Source organism: Ceratotherium simum, chromosome X (assembly GCF_057802395.1).
Source record: "Ceratotherium simum simum isolate JZ-2026a chromosome X, ASM5780239v1, whole genome shotgun sequence".
In the NCBI taxonomy this organism is placed as follows: domain Eukaryota; kingdom Metazoa; phylum Chordata; class Mammalia; order Perissodactyla; family Rhinocerotidae; genus Ceratotherium; species Ceratotherium simum.
Window position 1 is genome coordinate 73,008,972 of NC_141940.1, and position 16,891 is coordinate 73,025,862.

Genomic DNA, 16,891 nt, shown 5'->3' on the forward strand with positions numbered 1-16,891 from the left:
TTCTGTACTTCGGCGATCCCTAAATTAACTTTTTGGGTGACAGGGAAAAACTCAGCTGAGTCCTCCCCAACCAAGTTCCATCCTTGTGAGGACTTGGATAAGCGGGCCCTGTTCCTTGCTTGAACTGTGCAAACCTTTACGTCCGTTTGCCTGCCCTCCAAACTACTCTGAGGTGGGGCGGGGGGTGTGGTGGGGGTGGGGAATGACACACGGGGGAGGCCACCTAGACCAAGGCAGCAACCCAACAGCACCTAGCAACACGGAACTACGACATTCGCTGGAACCCTGAAGATAAAGAGGGGTTGTTACTTAAGATTCTTGGCACTTGCTCCAAACACACCAAGAAAAACACAAACGGAGAAAGCAGATACTTTTTAGATTGTGCCCATTTCTCTGGCAGACACCTATTTCATAATTTAAGCATTTGGCCACCAAAATACAAATAAAATGTCCCTGCATTTCAAGTTATTAATAATATTTAGTTAATTTCATGCTAGGCACTATTCCAAGTGTTTGATGTGTTTATTCCAAGTGATTTAATCCTTATGACACTTTAAAAAGTAGGGAATGTTAGCACTCATTTTACAGAGATCACATGGCTAGAAAGTAGCAGAGCTGGGATTCAAACTCCAGCAGCACTAGTTTCAAAACCTAAACTGTTAAGCACCAAACTGCCTACATACATATGTAAAAGTACTTTCTGAGCTGAGAGAGAATTAGATAAAACGGGCTTATCATTATAACCCTATCTCTACAACAAACTTGGAAGTTTACCTCCACGAGCCTTTTCTATAAAAATGGGGATGATGTAACTGCGTGCCTCAGACATTTGGGCAAAGAACCTGAATGTTAGCTGCAGTTAATATTAAGAGGCATGTGCTTCAAGTAGAGAGAGTTAGGACTGGAATCTAATCATAAGTTACAAGTTCATTCAAGGTGCACAAGCAACTCCTTTAGACTGAAGGCAGGAGGAGCTGAAGTAGACTGGAAATAACTGATGCTGATTCCTAACAAATAGAAGAGGGTGGGGGTAAGAACCTTCATGAGGAGGCTACTGGACACCTTTCTTCCCCCACCATCTTTTAGGAAACAAACACTAATTCACATTAGGGCTTTGAGGGTCACAACCCACAGAAGTTGAGAGGTAAATCACCTGAAATTTTATTGAAAAATATTCTCATTAATATCTGAGAAAACAGGCAGCTAAAGAGCCTGTTCTGGTCCCTGATGCACTGATATCCTCCTCCCTCATACCCGTGGCTGAGTTCAACCACCATACAGAGCAGGAAGGAATAGTCCACATAAAGAATCAGACTACAAGGGTAGGTGAAGCCAGAGCCGTCAGGAACAAGCAACAACGGCTGTGCCCGGAGTTGCAGGCTTTGTCATTGTTTTAATGGATCATACAGCAACCCCACCCCTCTACCAGACTTGGCTGAGAAAACAAAATAATTCTTAATATCATAGCTATACTAGGGAAATCTGGTCCCTTTCTTCAGAGCTGTTCAAGTGTAGGTTTCATCATTGGATAACCCTACTATTCTGTCCAAAGCTCAATTTAACAGAACACAAAATACAACAGCCATATTAAGGGCAAATCATTCATTTATTGTTTAAAGATTGCAAGACAACATCTGGATTTCTGTAGCACAATTTAAATGTTTTACTTTTTTGATAAAGCATAGTATAATAGAAAAAAACAATTAGTTTCCAGTAATACCTATATCTCTATTCAGAATTAAGTCTTCCACAGACATGTTACCTGGAAACAAAAGCCTGTTACAATAAGCAAAGCTTCAACCAGAGCGGCTACTTTTCGCGCCAGGAAAAAGTTCATCCCTATAGGAGGAATGATGTGCTATATAAAATGGCTGTAAGGTTACAGCCTTGAGGGCATTGGAAGTATATTATCCTATTCCACATTAAGTAGTTTGGTGAAATTCAAACATCAGTTTATCTGCAACCATGCTGGCAACCTTTAACTGACATTTCAATCAGGTAAAAAATAAATTAAGAAATTCCTAAACTGATGTTTCTTGATTTACATTGTTAAAAGGTACACAGTTCATTAACACGTAATTCTGGCTAAGAATTGCATTTGAGATTCCTTGCTCAGATTTTGGTAACAGTAAGAATCTTTCAGAAATTCAAGTTCTTATTAATCAATAATTCGTCAGCTAGGATACATTCAGACATCAGCTGCAACTACAGAATAGGTGCACTGTCTCAGTGCTTTGGAAAGACATTATAATCTAGAACACTACTAGCAGACAAAAATTATCTGTTACTGGATAGCATAAGTGCAATACAGCAAGACAAAACATATTCATATGTTGGCTTGTTTAAGCCTCAAGCCCTCGATCCTTTGCTGAGATTCAATAATTTTATTCCTATGGTTTTTAAGAACTCAAGCTCCAGGAGGGCTAAAGTCTCATTTGTACTCCAAACCAAGTAGCGGTACAGTTCGCTACTACTGAGGCTGAATCCATACAGACTTCAAGACCAAGTCCAGAAGACAGTATATAATACCCTAGAAGGTCTGAAAAATAATTACTCATATACATAGCTGGTCCTTCAGAGCTTTTTACCTATAACATGTTTTTTGATGAAAATTATTTAATGTATTGGAGATAAAACTGTGATTTACGGATCAAATATTTGAATACTTATACTTACCTGGGATTTCATTTCTGCTGAAAGAAATAGGAAGAACAGGACTCACTTAAAAAAAAACAAACTTTAGAAAGGAAGGTAAAAATCTTATCACACACTATCAGTTTTGGAAGCAGCATAGAGGGGCAGTCGAAGGTAAAACACTGGTGAAATACGTCAAAACTAGGCCCAAAAAATCTATATTAGTATCATCAATGACAGTACCACAACTGTGCCCTTTATAATTAATAATCACTCCTTAAGAATTTTCATTTGGCACCAGATGACGTGTTTAAGAGAAACACTCTGGGATGTTTTGAATCAGACTTGGTTTTGTTAGCTGAGTTACAGGAGAAATTTTAAAGTGGGGGGAGGGGAAGGGAAGGAAATGGACCAGAAGAAAACGGAGTCATCACCTAAGCCAACAAAGCACTGATAGCTCCAAACATTAGGTCAGACACTAAAACGACTGATATAGGCTCAAGTGGTTTATAAAACCTATAAAAAGACTACACCAGCAAAGTCCCCATGAATCTGTAGAGTTCAGAAACTAAAACAAGGAACATTTTAGCTTAAAACCTCATCTCAAGAGAATCATATACACTTCACATGAATAAAAATACCTGAAACCAAACATTTTTAAAAGCTCCAATACCCAAAATATAAAGAAAAAAATTAAATTCAGAAGACTCAATCAATCCATGGAATCACAAAATGGCTGGACAATCTATATCTCCCCTCCACACTAACCATCCCATGGAAGACCAAGGGAGATCAGACCTTCCAGACCTATGCACCACCTGGTTGCTGCCAAATTCTATGGAGATTCCTCATGGAACAGCAGTTTCCCATCTCGTATGTCTCTCCCTATCATGCAGGAAGCAAGTCTGACTGTGCTATTCTATTATCATTATTTGTCACCCATCTGCAACATGATACTGTACAGATAAGTAAAAAGTACGTTATCTAGTTCCCTTTCCCCCAGAAGGTTGAGGCTCAGGTATAGGGGTAATTCTCCTGTGCATACAGTCTTTATTTAGGCTGACTCAGTGACTTCAACAGGCTTAATCATGTGATCAGGTTTGTTGCCAGCTGCATAATGCTCCCACATCTGTAGATAAAGCCGCTCTAGTTCCATTGTGTATTGTTTGGTGTTGAACAGAGGGCTAGATATTCTCTGCTTCCAGACTTTGCCACGAATTTTCTTCAGGCTGGGTAATAAAAAAAAAAAAAAAAAACAGCCAAGTTTACAGATCAGAGCAGAAAGTCAGAACTAGTCCCCATAAATACCTCGTAACTTTTGTGGTAAAATACATGAACAAACTTCACACTATTTTCTCTTCTGATTGGCCCCCTTCCTTCAATGCTGAAAAAGGGAAAGGTCACAGCTAAGGTAATGCTAACACTTATAATTGAGTTCACCTCCACGTTCTCTGAAAAATTTTAGTTCTTTCCTCAACAAGTATATCCAAGAGATACCATGCTTTCTCCATTTCATCTCATTTCTACCCTTAAACTAAAAATAAGAATTGGCAATGATACGTCTATTCCTATGTACTACTGGTTGGTATGTAAACTGCTTATCCTTTTGGTAAGTAATTTAGCAATGTGCATATTAATAATCTTAAATATTCATAACCCACTGACCTATCGATAACACTTTTAAATCTATTCAAAAGAAATAATCAGAGATGCAGACACATCTGGCCATGGAAAGATGTTCATCAAAGCATCATTTACAATAGCTGAGGCACAAACATAAGATGAAATATTCAATTTATGAACATTTTAATGAAATAGGAAAACACTAAAGGGGAAAAGAAATGCGATATGTCTACTGAGAAAATTTTCCACTTGTACATGAACTGAGTTGTTTATTTACATATTAAAAAAAGTGTTCCTAATATCATCAAGACTATAGTTCTGTTCAGAAACAGGGGAAAAAAGCAATCAATTATTCTGGAAACGGGGGAGAAGATTTCTCTCTCTATTCTCCCCTTCTGAATATATCATTTGTCATGAGATTATTCTTATATGGAGAAAATTATTACTTTAGAACCAGAAGCTGTAACACTCCTGTGCATTTTTAAAAGCAATTAATAAAAAAGTTGTTTTAATGTTTATTGTGACAGAACTAGTAAAATGGCTATGCATATCTATTGGCTTCAACCCAAACATGACCATATTAATGCTCTCTTCCAAATAAAAATACTTTGGTGCTCTTTTTTTTTTTTTTTGTGAGGAAGATCAGCCCTGAGCTAACATCCATGCCAATCCTCCTCTTTTGGCTGAGGAAGACTGGCCCTGGGCCAACATCTGTGCCCTCTTCCTCCACTTTATATGGGACACTGCCACAGCATGGCCTGACAAGCGGTGCATCAGTGCACGCCCAGGATCCAAACCCGGGTCGCCAGCAGCAGGAGCACGCACACGTAACCACTACGCCACGAGGCCGGCCCCAGCTCCATTTTTTTTTAAGTTCTGTATATCAATAGGAGAATGGTTAAACTGTGGTATATCCATACAGTAAAATACTACTCAACAATAAAAAGGAATGAACTACTGATACAAGCCAATAACATGGATCAATCTCAAAACATTACGCTAAGTGAAAGAAGCCTTTACTATATGGTTCCATTTGTATAAGTTTCTAGAAAGGCAAAACTAATTTATGGTGGGGGAAAAAAAAATCAGAACAGTGGTCGTCTCTGAGGGTTGGTGAGGAGGATCAGCTGAGAAAGGGCATGAAGGAACTTTCTGGAGTGATGGTAATGTTCTGTATCTTGTTAGGGGTTTGAGTTATAAAAGTACTTCTCAAAACTCGCATAAGATTTGTGTATTCCCCTGAATATAAATTCTGCCTCAAAAGAAAAAAGAAATAAATATTAAACTCTAGTTAATGATGTCCATTCTGAAGTATTTAGGGTGAAGAGTACTGATGTCTGCAATTTACTTCAAAATGTATCAAGTAAGATGGATTGCTAGATGGATAGATGAATAAATAGATGAACAGTTATGTGATAAAGCAAGGAGAGTAAAATGTTAGTGGTAGAACCTAGGTGGTAGTTACACAAGTGTTTATTACAAAATTAAAAATTTTCATAACAAAATGTTGGGGGAAAGTAGTGTATAAAATCAACTAAATTCCAAAAAGTAAAAAAAAAAAAAAAAAATACACTAAATTATTTGCTGTAGTTATCCCTGGGATGATGGACATGAATCTTAATTTCTTTAATGCCTGGGCTCAAAATTTTCACTCATTTTTCTTAGATACATATGATGCTCAATGGAGAAAATTTTGAAAATAACAAATAAATGCTTAGTATCTGTTGAATGCTTACTATGTACCAAGAACTGTCATAAGTGCTTTACATGGAACATCTTTTTTTAATCCTTACAACATCTCTGCAAGGTAGGTACTATCATTCATCCCCATTCTGCAGATGGAAAACCCAAGGCACATAGAGACTAACTTGCCCAAAGTCACAAAGCTTGTAAGTGGGAGATCCTAGATTCAAACCCAGGCAATCTGACTCAAACAGGGTGCTTCTTTAAACTTCCATATAATATGCTACTTCTCAGAAAAACACAAAGAAAAAAAACCACCCATAATACCCAAAGGAAAAACCGCATTTAAGAGATAAACACAATTTCCTTGTATGGATAAAGCATCATTTATATAAGCATCACCCCTCTAACTCCCACACATTTTGGAGCATTTACGTTATGTGTTTTTTTTTTTTTCCTTATGCTGCAGTGAAGATGTGGCATTATTAGGGTCAATGGTCTGGCTTTTTTTAATAAGGCTCTTGAAACTTTGAGGAAGGGTTGTACCAATTTACTCACCAATGTATGAAAAGGCCAGCACCTCAATACTCCCTCATCATTGGTATATTAAAAATCTCTTATTTTATAGGCAAATAATGGGTATACCTCAATGTTATTTTAATTTACATTTCTACTACAGAGGTTGAAACTTCTTGTTAACCATTTGTAATTCTACTTCAGTGAGTTGTCTGGCTATTTCCTTGTTTACTTTCCTATTAAGGGATTTAAAATGTAACTTTTTTCAGTCTTTATACTTCTTAAGTATAGCCTGGCTATTAATATTTGACATAAGAAACAAAGATTTCTTTTTTCCTCTTTTTTGCCGTTTAATTTTGTTGGCTTACTTTTATTTAGCCACTTACTCTTTACATAGTAAAACCTATTGATCACTTCATTTATGAAAGTTTAGAAAGTTCTTCTCCTATCCAGAGATCATACAACTAATTGACCTATTTTATATTTCTCTTATTTTCCTATATTGTCTCTAAATTTTCCTTATTTCCTTCACTTTACCATATACAGTCAACCCACAGATATGGAAGGCTGACTAAGGAACCTGAGCATCCACTGATTTTGGTATCCATTGGGGGGGCCTGGAACTAACCCCTCACAGATACCGAGGACAACTGTAATTTGTTCACAGAAAAGTTTACTTACTATTCTAAATCAGTTCCCAGTTTCACAGCTATGTCTTCATATTCTTGTCTATTTTTAGCAATAAGCTCAAGACAGCCTAAACAAGTGAGCTGGGAAGCCGCAACTCGAGAAGCAAGAGTCTCTCCTGTAACAACAAAGATAATAATTGCACATCTGAGAATGCAAATAGCACACAGTTATTAATGTTATTTATGTTAAGTATCCACACAATGCAGATGAGGAGAATGGAGCCAAGTGCTCAGACCTGAACAAGTCTCATTTTCTATCATCTTGCCCTACATGTTGCTTCTAGTCTACACAATTTCTCCTTGGAGGAGCGGGGGTCTCTCTCTCAAAGGAGATTTTAAAAAGAACAAGGAAGATTCCAATGATTTATCAGTAACTCACCTGGCATAGTCACCATAGGTGTCCCTGCCCAGAGGACATCCATCCCCGTGGTGTGCCCATTACAGAGGGGTGTGTCTAGGCAGACATCAGCCAGCTGGCCTCTCCTGACATGTTCCTCTTTAGGAGCAACAGGTGAAAAAATGATACGGTTCTGGGGAAGGCCCATGTTTTGTGCATACTGTTGAATATTAGGCTCTCCTACTGCTGGAAAACGCAACAGCCACAGCACACTATTGGGAACACGCTTCAGAATCTAAAATAGAGAAAATAAAAATTATTAATAGCAGCTCTGCCCTTCTCAAGAAAGGCTCCCATACATCTCTAATAATTCTACCACACTTTATTCTTTTCCACCAGATAGCAGCCTACTGTGAACTTAAGTCTTTTCTTCACATAGATGAATTAGATCAACTGAATTATAGGTTCCTGTTCTGCATAGCTGTCCCCAACGTGAATTCAAAGAAAGAGGAGACTGATGTAAGAAGACACAACACAAGTTACTAATTGGCAAAATCTAAGGCAGCTATGTCCTATGGCAATTGATACCGGCAGTAGTTTTTGTCGATGAGAGAGGAATTTTCCATTTCAAATTTTAAATCCCCTACCATGACACAACAAAGTTAGCTCAGACTTGCCTAACTTTATTTGCCTAATCTAGATCAGGTGTCAGCAGACGTCTGTAAAGGACCAGACAGCAAATATTTTTGGCTTTGCGGCCAGATGGACTCTGTCATAACTGCTCAATTCTGACCTTGTCACTGGAAAGCAGCCATAGACAATACGTAAACAAGTAGGCGTGGCTGTGTCAATAAGATTTTATTTACAAAAACAGGCAATGGGCTGGATTTGGTCCACAGGCCATAGTTTTGCCAACCCCTGATTTAGATCTACATCTACCCAATGCACCACACAAGTTCAGCATCCCGTCTCTGAAAGACGTGAGAACAGATGAATTTTGGAATTCAGAATATTTCAGATCTTAAAAAAGTAGTACTGTGCATATATATTACATAACACCCTCAGTAGCAACTCCCTATAAACAAACACATTAGTATCTCTGCATTGAGATGAAGGAATATTCATACTAAATGGAATAAATAAAAGACCACAAATAGCCTAACATTAGTTCAGGTAGCTTTGCTACCAAATAAATTTGCCACAAATTTATGAAAAAGCTTTTGGTTTTCGGATTTATTGAACACTGAGAAGTGAAGATTAAGGGATAGTAACCTGTACTCATCTGCTTCCTCTTCTCTTCCACCCTCCCCTCTCCTTAAAAAAAAAACACAGATATTAATCAGAAAAAAAAAATCAACCAAAAACTATCTCCATTTTAGCTCTACGGAAATAAGAGCCAGTTATGGATGGTAAAATCTAGAAACTTCAGAAAGATCCTGCTTATGCAAACTGGTCTGATGAACTGACTGAGAGGTAATGGCATAAATCAATTCCTTATTGGTTATAACTCTACAATACTGCAAAAACGTTAAACATGGGTGGATGTACATGACAGCTTTTGCTATCAGTTTAGACCATGGGTTGGCAAACTACAGCCTGTGAGCCAGATCTGGCATATTGCCTGTTTTTGTAAATAAAATTTTATTGGAATACACTTGCCCTCATTCATTTATATAGTTATGGTGTTTTCCTGCTACAATGGCAGAGCTGAGTAGAGGTAACAGGGAGTACGGACTGCAAAACCAAAAATATTTACCATCTGGCCCTTTAAGAAAAAGTTTGTTGATCCCTGGGGTTTTGAATACATAAATTAAATAGGTTCATAATTTGATATTTAGACACTGAAAGAAAAAATCAAAAATGGCTGAAAAATTTACAACTCTTTTGAAGATTAGAAATGAGCACATCTTACTGAGGCTGCCCTCCACCCTGAATGGCCTATATACAGAATCTTTACTGGTCTCTAGACATTAATAATGAATCTACACATACTCACATTCGCCCACATCTGCAAAGTAGAAGGGTCGATTTTATATAATTGATTAAAGTTACAGTACACAATGGCATCTTCTGGTAACCCATACTGAGAACGTGTGGTTACGATAATGGTACGGGGAACCTCCTCTCCAGTGGCAGCCTTATTGTTGATCTAGAATAAGAAAAAGAATACAATGATTATATTTAAAGTCAACATAGTACAATATTTTTTTAATCAATAAAGAATCCTTAAGATGCAAAATGGTATAACCATTAAAAGTCATGTCACTGAACTATAATAGGAGAAAATATTCATGACATATTAAATGAAAAAAATGAAAAAAAGTTACAGCATTTTCTTAATTTGGGGAGGACTGCACTATGAAACTTCTCACTCCAGCCAAAAAGTTCTCTTCAAAACCCTACTAATCCAACAGCAAGCTTTTGCTCACTCTTTTCTTCATGAATGAAATGTCCTTTTCCCCTCACACCCACCTTCAAGGCTAAACTTAAATTACTGTTCCAAATGATCTCTACTAAGACTGTCTCTCCCTCACATTTATCATCACTATTTCTGGGCATCTATGTACACAATTATAGTCTTATCTTGCAATTCCCACACATTTGAGTACTGCCTTACATTGTTATGTAACTATTCCAGGTATCCATGGACATTGGGTACATATGGGCATTGTGTTCTACACTCAAAATTCTTTGTCCCTGTGCATTTCAAGAACTTTTTTTTTTTCTTAAGTCAAGCATGTCTGCCCTATTGTTTCAAATGCCAGTTAACCAGAGGGGGAAAAAACATCACTGTCTTTTTAGCCCAATATACATTATGAGTGATTATAATTAATTATTTTACTTGAATAAGAGCTGGCCTGAAGAGCAAAGAGTTCATTTCGAGCACTTTCGGTATGAACTGTTATACCACTAAAACTGTTAACTCCTAAGAGGCCAGAGATCCTTGCCTTACAATCTCTTGACAGAGCTACATATTCACTTATAAGTATGCAATATATATTTATTGAGCACATACTACATCACTGTGGCTAAGACACGGGCCCTAAAGTAATTCAATTCAGTGGAGAATACAAACCCAGGGAACTATAATGTGTTGTGCTGGATGTAAAGATATATACCCCAAATATTACAGAAGCAGAGAAGACAGGTACCAATGAAGCAGGGAAAGAGAGGTTAGGGATAAGGACAGGAATGGATTCCTGGAGGAGCTGTCTGAACTGAAAGTCTGAAAGATGAGCAAGATTTAACTAAGGAAAGCGTGAGTTACAGAAGCAAGAAACTGTATGATGCCTACAGAGAGTTCACCATTGATCAGAGTAAAGCACAGGCAGGGAATAACAAGATAGTAACACAGTAGACTCTCATTAAGTAACCTGCTGGCTAAATCCAGGAGACTTTTAAAAATCAGACAAACCTATATAAGATGCCAATTTCCACTGAACTCATTTCCTCATCTATAAAACAAGGATAATGACACTTACCTCCTAGGGTTATTATGAGATTTAAAGGAGATAAATGCATACTTGTTGGTACATATTATGCTCTATTACTCTCTTCTCACCTGGGTAGTTGCCAGTCCATTGCTAATACTGAATCCATTAATTGTTATCTGAATTTGTCCTCTGTTAATCATTTCAATAACTGCTTCTGCAATAGTATTCATAGGAATGACAGGCATATTAAGAGCTGTATTACTGCTATCTGCATTGTCTCCTCCATCAGGACATTTCATCTTTAAAAAAATGACACAAAACCCATCATTAGGAAGATCTCCAATGCACATAACTTTATTTCAACGACAATATTGACCAGGTTCTGACCTTGACAATTTTCACGTCTGGTAGACTATCAAGAAATGCTTTGAGGTCGATGCCATTCAGAACAATCCGATTGTCATAAATGTGCCCATTGGACTTGAAATCGATGACTGCTTTTTTCTAATGGAAAAAAAGTTTCAGACATGTCTTTTAGGATGCACAGGGATAATAACAAGGAAATAAATGACTACAGTTCTTTACAATTCCCCCATAGCACTGTTTTTCTACCTACCTTCAGGTGAGGGAACATATTAGCATGATCACCAATAAAGAAAGTATGGGGCATATACGCCAGTTTCTCAGAATACTGCTCAGCAACTTCAGCTGGTGAAGTTTCCTGATCAGTGATGATATAATCCATGAAAAGCGCACCACTAGTCCCAGGGTATCCCAGCCACATTGCCTAAAAGAAAAAAAAAAAGTCAGACCAAAAACTAAGAACTTTCATCAAAAGGGTCCAAAATTAAATAAGTAAACAAACAAACAAGGAGGGTTGACTTCTTTAGCCAAGAGCAATCAAGTGGTATTTTAGACTAACCATGTCTCCATATACATGTACCTGTGGGCACTGTGTTCTACACTCAAAATTCTTTGCCCTTGTACATTTCAAGTATTACATTTTTTTTTTAAGTCAGGCATGTCTGCCCTATTGTTTCAAATGCCAGGTAACCAAAGGAAAAAAAACACATCACTGTCTTTTTAGCCCAATACACATTATAAGCAATTATTAATTCCTTTACCTGAATAGGAGCCGGCCTGAGAGCAAAGAGTTCATTTCGAGCACCCTTGGTATAACCATTCATATTTACAAGGATGTGTATACCATCCTGATGGATGCGATCAGCTGCTTTTCCATTGCATGGAATCTATGGAATAAAAAAAATAAGATCTCACTATGTAGACTCTCAGGCTAATTCAATTAGTTTTAATGGCATTAAACAGAATTCAAATTCCCAGATGCAAAAGTGATAAGAACACAAATTACATTAATGCAAGGTAAAAATATGGTTAAGTGCCACTGAAATGGGCCCAAAGCATTAGAGAAACAGAATACAGAGGAAGGAGAGTTTACTTCTAGATTAAATGCATGAATAACAAGGCTTCATAGAGGAGCTGGTATTTGAAATGGGCCTTCAAAGATGGACAGGAGTTTAAGGGAGTTGGACAGAATGCAATCTTGGTAGAGAAGAGTATGAATAAAGAACCAGAGTAAAGTGCATGGTAGGTTTAAAAAATGGTGAGTAGATCACATCTATTTGGTATAGGGTATACATGAGGGCACATGGTGGGGAAAACAAGACTGGAAAACAAGATTGTGGTCAAACTTAGAAGGCGATGCTAAAGAGTTTAGACTCTAGTCAATAAGCAGAGAGTTCCTGAAAGTCTCAGAGGTGGAGGGCATTATGCTTCTTGGTCATAGAGTCCAACCCTACATCAAAAATGGTCAGGTATACTTCCGAAGGAACAGCTATATTGCAAAAGATGTTGGTACGTATTATTTGTTGAATGACAAGAGTCTCACATCCTTCTGCTAGGACTTCAATGATTTGTATATGAATTACTAGATATACTGTACACTGCATAACTCTATTAGTCACCGAAGTGGCCAATAGTCTATAAAGAAAAAACTCAAGTCTACACCCTCAGCAAATTAATTCCCCCACAGGTTTCAATCTTAATTTATCATAAAACTTATGCTCACAGAGGAAATAGCAATAGAACAAGTATAGAAATAAAGATAACCAAAGGCAAAGGCCCACGAAAATAGATGAACCATAGTCCACCTATTTTCTTTAAATGATCTCTTCTTCTTCCAAGCCACCATTTTGTTCAATTTATTCAGTTAATATTAACTATCTACTGTTGCAAGTGCTGGCTCAAACCCCAGAAAAGTTTTATGTGCAAGCACATATATACCGCATTTCTATTTCATTTCCAACCTCAGCAAAATCCATGCCAATTATAAATGTAAATGATCAAGGAAATAAGATCAAAGCTATTGCCCATATGTAGTTGCTGATGTTTAATACCTGTCACGAAAAATATAAGCTATATGCCAATAGTTTTATTCACTATTTGCTCAAAATAAAAAGTTGGAAGTGTAAGAATTTCACCTACCTGCGAAAGATCAATGAAATGATTGGCTTCTGCCATCACCTTCACTCGGAAGTTAGTGCCATCATCTGGGCTCAGGGCATAACAGAATACCTGAAAGGCAGCACACAGTATATTTAATAACCTTAGCTCAAATCTTTCCAAAAGACAGTTGGCTTAACATCTAATGGCGACAATAAAGCCACCATCATGGGTTTCTGTTTTTTATAAATAAACAGTGACTCTAGAGAAACACTAGTCTTACCTCAAATTTATCAGGATTGTGCATGCCTGGAATAGACTGCATAAGGTGAGAAGTAGGATGATTCCCAAAGTCAGAACTCACATATCCTACACGCAGTCGACCATCACTGAGCTTCAAGTCTTTTGGATGTTCATATGGTGGTTTATGAAGGACATTAATCTACCAATGGAATCCAAAGCTTGTTAGTAAAGTAGAGTCTATACATACATTTTCATCTAGGAAAACTGAATAAAAACAATACCAAACCTGTACCTCACACCTGTTGGGAATGGTTTGCCCAGAATACTGTAATTCAGATAGCCAGTTCAATGCAACCTTAGCAGTCTATAATACGCTTCATATTTTGACCTGTTCCTGAGGCCTATGACACAGCTGAGCAAATCTAAAACTTGTACAAAGGAGGCAGTGTGGACAGAGCATGACAAACTCTGCATTTTAGAAAATTCCGTAAAGAAGCATTTTTAAAAATCAGAATTACACCCAGCACTCCAATCTATTCTGCTGAGCAAATTCTCACCTTTGATCAAGTAGTGCTCTAATTCTCAAAGGTGAGTATGAAATACCAAACACTTTGTTAAACATTACGGTTTTCAAATTAAAGGAAAACACCACTAGTCTATTGTTAGTATTTCAGTTAAGGATTCCACCTTATGGGACGGAGGGGGTTATGATTGAGATAGGACACAACAGAAGGGGCTTCTGAGGTGGCTGATCAAGTTTCATTTCTCAACTTGGGTGGTATTCACCTTATGATAACTCATTAAGCCATACACTTGATTCGTGTAGTTTCCTGTGTTTTACTCTACAAAAAGATTAAAACAAAAGAATCGCACCTTATCCAAGCAGAGGTTCCCATGCCTCTCAGCAATAGCCTTTCTGAAGCCATGAGAAAGAGGATATAGCATACTATGATGAGGATGCACAGAAGGCAACCTATTCTTCTCTAACTGGTCAGCCACAATACTGACCAACTTCTTCATTCGCTCATCATAGTCTGTCCAATCACAGACAATCTAGAGGAGGCAAAAAGAAGTTATTATTCGAAAAACCCTATTCCAGGGATTTAACATTTTATGTGTCTTTGGCCTAAAGTAATGTCAAATAACCTATTAAAAAACACTGTCAGGGCCGGCCCGGTGGCGTAGCAGTTAAGTTCGCATTCTCCGCTTCGGCGGCCTGGGGTTCACAGGTTCGGATCCCGGGCGCAGACCGACGCACCGCTTGCCAAGCCATGCTATGGCGGCATCCCATATAAAGTAGAGGAAAATGGGCACGAGTGTTAGCCCAGGCCCAATCTTCCTCAACAAAAAGAGGAGGACTGGCAACAGATGTTAGCTCAGGGCTAATCTTCCTCACCAAAAAGAAGAAAAAAAACACAACACTGTCTCCAGCCAGACTTGGATTAATACAGCACATAACAATTAAAAAGTGATTATAACACTGAGGGGAGCCAGCCCTCATGGTCTAATGGTTACAGTTCAGCGTGCTCCGCTTCAGTGGCCCGGGTTGGGTTCCCAGGCACGGAACCACACCACTCGCCTGTCAGTAACCACGCTGTGGCAGCGGCTCACATAGAAGAACCAGAAGAATTTACAACTATACACAACTGTGTACTAGGGCTTTGGGGGGGGGAAAAGAAGAAAAAAGTGATGACAACACCGAAAGCCAATTACTAGCCTGTTATTCTTTACCTGCAGGCAATGAGCCAAGTTACAATAAGCATCAGGAAAATCAGGTTTAAGTTTCAGAGCAGTGCGGTAAGAAGCTATTGCTTCTGGAATATTCCCTGAATCCTGGAAATAAATAAAGTGGGATGGTCAAAAATTTTCCCAAAAATTAAACATTAGGTGCTAACATGCACACATTATAATAAACAGTAGTACCTTGTGAATGGAAGCCAGATTGCTGTGGGCATCTGCAAATGCAGGGTTAATCTGAATGGCACGAGTATAACACTGCAAGGCTCCCTGAACATCTTGCATCTCCTTTAGAGTGTTTCCCATATTAGAGTAGGCATCAGCAAAAGTAGGACTAATTCTAAAGGAGAGGACAAAGGTTTTATTTATCTAGTACAAAATCCTTTAACCCCCTGTAATGTTAATTTAGTCTGTTGTTATTAAGTCATTTTAGCACATGCCAAATGTGCCAAATGCCAAATATTTAAAAACTTAAAAAGAAAAAAACAAGACTGTGAGTCTCTTACCGAATAGCCTCCTTATAATGCATCAGAGCTTCCTGCAGTTTTCCCTGCTGCTGCAGTACACTTGCTAAATTTGAATGGGCAGCAGCAAACTCTGGGAAGACCTACAAAGAGTCAAATGAAAACTGAGGTTTAAAAAAAACCTACTACACAGCAGTAATAACTTACCACAACAACTTTGCTCAAGTACCTTTATATTCCTACACTTCTCTCCACATACTTCAAGTCTATTCATTCTTCAAAGCCGAGTAGCTCCAATTCAACCTCTTCCTTTATTTTGTACCTCTCCTTGTTTCAAAACATAATGAGGTAGACCTCTCCTCATCTTAGTTTATGCGATTACGCCAGCATCTCTCTTTTGAAATATTTTAAACGCCTACCACACCCACCAACCACTATTACAGCTATCAGGCACTGAAATTATACTTATTGGTCTTATTGGTAACTTCTCTTAAACTGTAGCTTACTTTTAATTTTTGTTGTGCAGATCTTATCTACCCATAAAATAACAAACTCAATGGAGGGATTTTCTTGAACATCACACAGGACCTCACTCATACCTTAGGTACTCAATTAGGTTCAATGAATAATTCAACCATTATCTATTTTTACAAAAGAGGTGGATGACACGGCAAACTTAACAGCCTTCTCTCTACTATCACATAGACAAAATACCCAGCCACACCACCCTCAACATACTTCTAATGCTTTACGATACAAGCGGACCGCTTCTTCAATGTTTCCCTGTTCTCGTTTGATATTGGCAAGGTTATTCAGAGAGTCTGCATGTGTGGGACATAGCCGGAGAGCTGTATTATAACAATCTTCTGCTTCGGCAACCTAGAAAACAAAAGAAACTATTCAAAACCTATACAGAGGAATCACAGAGCCACCAATGATATTATTCTAACAATTGCTTAGTTAAGCCTAATGGCTGGTGTTAAAGAGAAAACCAAAAGGCCAAAATGGCATCACTTGTGCTAAAGCCCATAATACCAAACCTAGATTAATACCTAACCTAATTGCAATTTC

The 16,891-nt window shown here is 38.0% G+C and overlaps 1 protein-coding gene across 3 annotated transcripts in view; it reads right to left on the reverse strand.

Annotated features, from left to right (window-relative positions):
* Positions 1-1,587: 1,587 nt before the first annotated feature.
* OGT (O-linked N-acetylglucosamine (GlcNAc) transferase) overlaps positions 1,588-16,891 on the reverse strand; it is a 33,249-nt gene continuing 17,945 nt past the window's right edge. For all 3 annotated transcript variants that reach the window (XM_087426510.1, XM_087426509.1, XM_004439842.3), the window contains 15 exons: positions 16,559-16,699; positions 15,863-15,963; positions 15,543-15,696; positions 15,351-15,452; positions 14,493-14,672; positions 13,660-13,818; positions 13,419-13,508; positions 12,041-12,166; positions 11,533-11,703; positions 11,304-11,420; positions 11,045-11,215; positions 9,479-9,631; positions 7,525-7,777; positions 7,138-7,261; positions 1,588-3,863 (listed from right to left, as the gene is read on the reverse strand). In XM_087426510.1, the coding sequence (XP_087282636.1) occupies positions 3,689-3,863; positions 7,138-7,261; positions 7,525-7,777; positions 9,479-9,631; positions 11,045-11,215; positions 11,304-11,420; positions 11,533-11,703; positions 12,041-12,166; positions 13,419-13,508; positions 13,660-13,818; positions 14,493-14,672; positions 15,351-15,452; positions 15,543-15,696; positions 15,863-15,963; positions 16,559-16,699 (2,217 nt within the window). In that variant the 3' untranslated portion in view covers positions 1,588-3,688. The remainder of the gene's footprint in view (positions 3,864-7,137; positions 7,262-7,524; positions 7,778-9,478; positions 9,632-11,044; positions 11,216-11,303; positions 11,421-11,532; positions 11,704-12,040; positions 12,167-13,418; positions 13,509-13,659; positions 13,819-14,492; positions 14,673-15,350; positions 15,453-15,542; positions 15,697-15,862; positions 15,964-16,558; positions 16,700-16,891) is intronic.